The sequence below is a fragment of the Notechis scutatus genome, chromosome 5, assembly GCF_049901735.1.
Source record: "Notechis scutatus isolate UNSWTSFEM ecotype Mainland chromosome 5, rNotScu1.2, whole genome shotgun sequence".
Lineage (NCBI taxonomy): Eukaryota > Metazoa > Chordata > Lepidosauria > Squamata > Elapidae > Notechis > Notechis scutatus.
This window is the reverse complement of record NC_142013.1, coordinates 1724201-1732093: the sequence shown is the minus strand read 5'-3', so window position 1 is coordinate 1732093 and position 7893 is coordinate 1724201. Positions and strand designations below refer to the sequence as shown.

At 44.6% G+C, this 7893-nt stretch overlaps 1 protein-coding gene across 1 annotated transcript; it reads right to left on the bottom strand.

The window, feature by feature from the left end:
• Positions 1–2220: 2220 nt before the first annotated feature.
• On the bottom strand, positions 2221–2792 carry KCNE3 (potassium voltage-gated channel subfamily E regulatory subunit 3). The gene has a single exon (XM_026690724.2). The coding sequence runs from the start codon at positions 2789–2791 to the stop codon at positions 2513–2515; it is 279 nt and encodes a 92-aa protein (XP_026546509.1). The 5' UTR covers position 2792; the 3' UTR covers positions 2221–2512.
• Between the last annotated feature and the right edge of the window lie 5101 nt (positions 2793–7893).

The following is a 7893-nucleotide window of genomic DNA, read 5'->3' as shown; positions in this document are numbered from 1 at the left end:
AACTGGATTAAAAACTATTTAAACTACAAACAGTGTTTGTGTTCAGTGTGTGTATACTCTGGGGCCCTTCCGCTCTCCTTTGGTTGCCTGGCTTGACTACTGCTGCAATACTCTTCTAGGGGTTAATTCCAAACCCCTAACAATATCTTTCTCTCTCTCTCTCTCTATCTATCTATCAGTATCTCTATCTATCTCTATGTATGTACTGTATGTATGTATGTATGTATTCGTGTGTGCATGTATGTATATGTACAGTATATGTATGTTTCTCTCTCTCTCTCTTCCCTTTTCTCTAGGAGCACCTCCTGAAGAACAGATCAAACGAAGACTACAAACCCCCAATACGTGATAGAAAATCCAGAATAGTTCGTTCTTACTTCAAAAGAATACACTATAAATAAAGATTTCAAAAGTGTTCACGGATTGCAGCTTCTTCTGTGGGACTATGGGAAATTTTGCTAGTTTTTAATCATGCTCCTTTGCAGCCAGGAATAACCGGCGGGTCCCAGTTCTCTCCGTTTTTCCTTTATCAAAAAGTTTAGTTATTCATTCATTCAGTTTGGAATAAATCTGTTCCATCCTCCAGGTGACTCTGCCACAGCCAACCTCCGAACATCAAAAGAAAGAAAGAAGGAAAAGCATAATGGCAATAAACCAGATGCCAACTTTTGCAATGATTTACTTTGGGCTGGGCTCCCAAGATACATCAATCAGTTGTCCTGTTTTGTTTTGTTTTCCTTTCTTTGATCCAGGTATTATTACCCTTTGGGCGAAGTTTTAACACAGGTAGATTTATTTGTTTTTTCCAGACTGCAGGCAGCGGAATGCAAGGACTTGATCAAGTTCTGTGAGATATTAAAAAAATAAATTAATTAAAAGTTCCTCCAAACACAAATTGTTTTCTACCACTGGCACTTTGCCCCTCACTCAAAATGCCCGGCAATCTCATTTTTAACTAGCTACAGGAAGTCCTCAACTTATGACGGTTCATTTAGTGACCGGCAAAGTTTCAAAGGCACTGAAAAAAGTGACATAGGACCATTTTTTTATTCACACTTACGACTGCTGAAGCATCCTCAGGGTCATGAGACCAAAATTCAGTCACTTGGCAACCGACTCATATTTACGATGGTTTGCAGCGTCCCGGTGTGTGTGTGACATCATCCCCCCTTTGCAACCGTCGGACAAGTGAAGTCGATGGGAAACCGGATTCGCTTAACCCCTGTGTTGTGAACAATTGCAGTGATTCCCTTGTGACGAGAGGTCGTAAAATGAGGTATCACTCACTTAACAACTGTCTGGCTTAGGAACAGAATGATCGGGTTCCATTGTGATCGTAAGACGAGGACTACTTGTATATGACAGTGGGCGTAAGGGAGAGAGAGAAAGAGAGAGCATCTCTGTCCAATTGCGTTGTAGAAAAACAGCATCTACCCAAATCTTTAAAGGTTGACTTTTCTCACCATAAACATATAAATATCCGAACTAGACTGCGTTGTTTCTCTGTGTCATGTATGTGGCTATATACATAATTTTTTAATTATTTTTTTATTATCTTTATTATTGTGGTTATATAGTGTTCCATTGGATGTGGTGATCCTTCGAGAGCTGTATGCCACGGAATTTCATTTTTAATGTATGCCAATTAGTCTACATTCAAAGTGACAATAGTTATTCTACATTCTATTCTTCTCTTCTCTTTATCCTCTTTTCTATTCTCTTCTATATTCTCCTTCTCCTCTTCTATATTCTCTTTTCTCTTCTCTTCTCTTCTCTTCTATATTTTCTTCTATATTCCTATTCTCTTCTCTTCTAAATTCTATTCTCCTTCTCTTCTCTTCTATCTTCTCCTTCTCTTCTCTTTATATTCTCCTCCTTCTATTCTCTTCTCTTCTATATTTTCTTCTCTTCTATATTCTCTTTTCTTCTCTCTTCTATAATCTCTTCTATATTCTCCTATTCTCTTCTCTTCTCTCTTCTCCTCTTCTATATTCTCTTCTATATTCTCCTCCTTCTCTTCTCTCCTATATTCTTTTTTTCTAGTCTATTCTATATTCTTATTCTATTCTATTCTATTCTATTCTATTCTATTCTATTCTATTCTATTCTATTCTATTCTATTCTCTAATTCTATTCTATTTTCTACTCTATTTTATTCTCTCCATTCTATTCCATTCCATTCCATTAACAGATAAATAAATAAATACCTTGAACCCTTCCCACCTTCCAATTTGTTTATTGATAGGAAGAAGTAGATTAGGAAAGCTTTTAAAAAATTACTTTACAAAACTTTATAAATGGGTCATTTAAGGCAGGTGACGTCAGTCCCTCTGGCTTCTTTAAAGAGCCTGCTTTTAAAATCCCTTAGATTTTTAACTTTTTTCTCTCTCTCTCCACGCTCCTTGGAACGTAGACGTTCCTCCGGTCCTGAGTTCGAGACTCGACGCCATTTTCATGGCTGACTGAAAGGCCCGCGAGGACTCCCGTGGCTCCTTCTCGTTGCCTCCTCCCTTCAAATCATGTTCGCCCGGTTCTTGATGTATATGTGGTAGGGGTCGCTGGGCTTGTCCACCGCCTCTCGGGATCGGGTGTAGCTTAGGATCAGGCTGCCAACCGTCAGAGCAAAGAGGAGCATCATGAAAACGATGTACATGTAAGCATAAGTGTCTTTTCCCTCCTGGTCGGCCTTGCCCAGCCGGGAACAGGGCTCCACACGGGAGATGGTACCGTTGAAGAGCTTCAACATCACGTCCAGCTTCTGGAACCAGGTCTCGGTGTGGTTAGAGGCCATCCTGGTCTTGGGCCCAATGCTGGTGGAGCAAAACAGAAGGACATTTCGGAATGATCACCCATCCTCCCCAGAGAACAGAACCCGATTCCCTGGTGAGAACTTGGAGAGGAAGGACACCCCCACACCTCCATCTGCAACGACCTGGATACGGTGCCTAGAAAAACAACCTGTACCTGAACATCAGCAAGACAAAGGAGATGGTTGGTGTTAGACTTCCGGAAGAAGAGAGAGGAACCCGCTCCACTTGACACCGAGGGGGGCTGTGTGGAGTTTTCCTCCTTTAAATTCCTGGGAATCTACCTCGGTGAAGATCTCACCTGGAAAATCAAGGTGGGCAGAAAGGCCCAAAAGAGACTCCGTGTGATGACCCAAAGGGGCGTGGCACAAAAGCAACCAAGTCACAAAAATAGGTAAAGTCCCTTTAATTCCTCCAACTTGGCCCCCAAAATCCAGTTATCATCGGCTGGAGAAAAGAAAAAAAACTCTCCCAAGAATAGTTTTTAAAGGGAAGAAATTCAATCCGAACCCAAAGTAGATCTAAATTATAAATAAAAACCAACACAAACCACAGCTGCAGCAATTAACAAGACAGGGCAGGATAAGGAATTGCAGACTTCAAAAGATAACAAAACGCACGCCGTTGGGAGGTTGCCCAGAACTAAGACAGGACTTGACAAACAAAGATAATGCACGCTTTGCTTCCAGCAAGGTTCTGTGCGCAGACACCCTTTTAAAATCCTGTTTTCCCAGCTGCAGCTAATGAAGGGAATCAGGGCCCTTTTCTCCCCCGGAAACCCACATTGCTCCCTTCTCCGTTCCTCCCTGCATGGCCTAGGATGTAGAGGGGGTAGGCCTGGGTCTTCCTCTGAATGCCCAGCCAGACTGTGCCCTTCCCCAGTTTCCTCCCCAGCCACCAGACAGAGCCACACTCCCACTCTCTGTCAGCTGTTCGACTCCCCCTCAGAATCAGATTCCGACAGGGTCATGACACGCAGCGACCTAGATATGGTGCCCAGAAAACAACCTGCACCTGAACATCAGTAAGACAAAGGTGATTGTGTCAGACTTCCAGAAGAAGAGAGAGGAGGGGGGGCTGTGTGGGGAGTTTCCTCCTTTAAATTCCTGGGAATCTACCTCAGTGAAGATCTCACCTGGAAAATCAATACAACCCAGGTGTCCAGAAAGGCCCCAAAGAGACTCCATTTTCTTAGGGTCTTGCGAAAGAATAAAGTGGGCCTCCTTTTACCAGTCCACAATATTCTCTCATTCTCTCACACTGCATGACGGTGTGGTATGCTGGCTTGACAGCCGTGGATAGACATTACAGAGGATGGTGAGCACAGCACAAAACCTCGTGGGCTGTTCCCTGATACCACTAGATGACCTCGCCGGGGCTCGCTGCCTTAAAAGAGTAAGGAAAATCCTCAGGGATGACTCACACCCCGGTCAGCCCTTCTTCGCCCTCCTACCATCGGGAAGGAGATAGAGGAGCAGAGCCAGCTGCACCAACAGGCTGTTGTGGTTCGCCAGCAGCAGGTGCAGACAGCTGAGGCCTCGGAGAGCGAGGACTCAGGTGAGGGGCCTGCGTGTGATGCAGGGATGGGGCTAGGACCATCAGGGAGTGGAGTGCGGCCTTTGGAGCTTGTGGGGGCTGGCAGCAATGAGGAAGAGGCCCCCGAGGAGCCTGTGCCCAGTGCGCATGCACGCAGGAAATTGCTCGAAGGAAAAAGCAGCGGCAGCAGCACAGGTAAAACTCAGGAGTAAGGCTGCAAGGTAATGGCCCCTCCCTTAAGGGATAAAAGCCAGCCTGAGAGACCGGGATTCTTTGCAGGAAGCAAAGACGTTTTAGCACTTCAAGCCTTGTGGACGTTCAGACTATCCTGGCTTGTATTTGGAGACTTTTGGTTTGATTATTTCCTTGCCATTTAATCTACCGTTCTTGGCAGCGTTGCACCGCCTTGGCGAGGCTCGTTCTTATCTGGGACAATGAGTTTGAAAGAGCCTTTTAACCGTGAAGGAACGGAACTCACAGAGAGGCATGAAAAGGTTTTGCTTTTATCTCTGTTTGGTGTTTGGTTTACTTGGGACAAGGTTTGGGTCAGAACACAGGCTGAAGAACAGTTTCCACCCATGGGCTATCAGACTCCCGAATGGAAAATAACTTCATGTCAGCATAGTATGACAGATTGTGCGACCGGTGTGTTGTGCAATGGGTAATAAGATTGGCACTGTATTAGGGACTTCTGTTCTCACTGTGAGTTGTGTGTGTGTGGGGGGTTGTGCATGAAGGGAGGCTCAGCCAACCTCACTGTACACATGTTGTACTCTGACAATAAAGGTAATAATAACGGATGAGACCCTAGGTCTCCTCTAGGGCAGGGGTCTCCAACCGTGGCAACTGGTTAATTGTCTTCCCTGTCAAGAAGTTTCTCCTTAGTTCCAGGTTGTTTCTCTCCTTGGTTAGTTTCCATCCAATATTTCTTGTCTGGCCTTCAGGTGTTTTGGAGAATAGCTTGACTCCTTCTCTTCTTTGGGGCAGCCCCTCAAATATTGGAAGGCTGCTATCATGTCGTCCCCAGTTTCTGCAACTATTCTTTTGTAAGTTTTACCCTCCAGTCCCCTAATCCTTTTTCTCGCTCTTCTCTGCACTCTTTCCACAGTCTCAACGTCTTTTTTACATTGTAGTGACCAAAATTGGATGCTGTACTCTAGGTGTGGGCTTAAGCGTATGGTACAGTCACCCACTCCACCCCTGTTCCCGGTAATTCTCAATTTACCAAGCACTCAAAAGCTATATTATATTCGATCCTTTCTTGTTCCTGCCCTCTGCAATGTCCACTCCTTTTTCCTTTTTTCCCCTAATCTCAAGATCGTCTATCAAAGTCTTTTATTTTTTTTTCCCCCTTCCCGCAGATCCGGTTCCTGTTGATCTCAGTGCTCTCTTTCCCAGTCATCTTAGTAACCTGAGAGGCGATAACAGCCATACCTGGCCTCCAGGTGTGTGTTTGGAGAACCTGGCCCATCCCTGCAGGGCATTAGAGGTTTTTTTTTAAGGGTGCAGGTTTTTTTTCCTCTTAGTGTCTGTTTCTCAAATTTAAAACGCGCGGACTTCAACTGCCAGAATTCCTCAGCCATGCTGGTTCAACCATGGGCTTCATTTAACAACTGCGCACATTCACTTAACGGCCGTGGTTTTAAAAAGAAGATGTAAAAATCGGGTAGATCACGTGACTAACCCGTTTTTATAACTATAATGGGCAGGCACCATGACCATCATATATCAAGGACTATCTGTATCTCTCTGCTTCTTTTGAGATCCAAAACAATTTTTCTTGACCTGCCTCGATGTGAGAAGGAGGCAATCACTTGAGCATGAACCAGCCATGTGCTGCAGCCACCAAAAAAGCCAATGTAATCCTGGGCTGCATTATGAGACGGACAGAATCAAGATAATATGAAGTTCTGATACTGCTTTACAAAGCCTTAGTAAGGCCACATCTGAAATACTGCATCCAGTTTTGGTCACCACATTATTAAAAAAAGAGGTTGAGACTCTAGAAAGAGTGCAGAGAAGAACAACCAGGATGATGAGGGGACTGGAGACTAAAAGATATGAAGAACGGTTGCAGGAACTGGGCCTGGCTAGTCTAGGGAAGAGAAGGACCAGGGGAGACAGGAGAGCAGCCTTCCAATAGTTGAGGGGTTGTCCCAGTGAGGAAGAGGGGGTCAAGCTATTTTCCAAAGCCCCCAAAGGCCAGACAAGGAACAATGGATGGAAACTGAACCAGGAGAGAGATTCAACCTGGAAATAAGGAGAAACTTTCTGACAATGAGAACATAGCCAACACCCAAGAAGATCGGCTCAAGGTCCAGATGGATCTTGACAGACTCGAACACTGGGACCTATCTAACAAAATGAAATTCGACGTAAAGAAAAATAAAGTCCAACATTTAAGCAAAAAAAACCAACAGCACACACATAGACTGGGTGAAACCAGGCTCAATAGCAGTAACTGGGAGAGAGATCTTGGAGTCTTAGTGGACAACCAGCTAAATAGGAGCCAGCCGTGTGCAGCAGCAGCAGCCAAAAAAGCCAATGCAATCCTAAGTTGCATTAATAGAGGGATACAATCGAGATCAAGTGAGGTACTAATACCACCCTATAAAGCCTTAGTAAGACCACACCTGGAGTACTGCATCCGGTTTTGGTCACCACATTATAAAAAGATGTTGAGACTCTAGAAAAAGTGCAGAGAAGAGCAACCAGGATGATGAGGCTCAAACATACAATGAACGGTTGCAGGAACTGGGCCTGGCTAGTCTAGGGAAGAGAAGGACCAGGGGAGACAGGAGAACATCTTCCAAAATTTGAGGGAGGGGCTGCCACAGAGAGAAGGAAGGGGGTCAAGCTATTCTCCAAAGCACATTTGAAGGCCAGACAAGGAAGAATGGATGGAAACTGATCAAGGAGAGATTCAACCTAGAAATAAAGAGGAATTTTCTGACAGTGAGAACAATCAACCAATGGAACAAAAGTTGCCCTCGGAAGTTGTGGGAGCTTCATCCCTGGAGGTTTTCAAGAAGAGACTTGTCAGAAATGGTGTAGGGTCTCCTGCTTGGGGGGGAGGTTGGACTAGATGACCTATAAGGTCCCTTCCAACGGACAGACGGACACAATACAGAAGCCTGATGATGGCAGATGAGATTCTGCCGAAACGTTGCTACAACTTTAAAAGCACAACTACAATGACATGGGAAAATACCCGAACAAAGCTGAATACCATACATGTAAGTACCCGCGAAAACTTAAGAAAACATACATACATACATACATACATACATACATACATACATACATACATACATCCTCCAAGAGATCAGCCTTAAAATGTTATAATTCATGCCGTTCTTGGATCAGGCAAGTTGTTGTGAACCTGCTCGGTGGGAACACTTAAGGTCCCTGCCAAGCAGCAGAACAAAAGCTGGCTGATCGCCCGGCGTAAATTTGCACACAACCGGGTGGGATTGGTCACACCGACACGAGGGTAACCATTCCTTCAAACTGAAGTCCCGTTGCATTCAATGGTACAGTTCTACAGAGG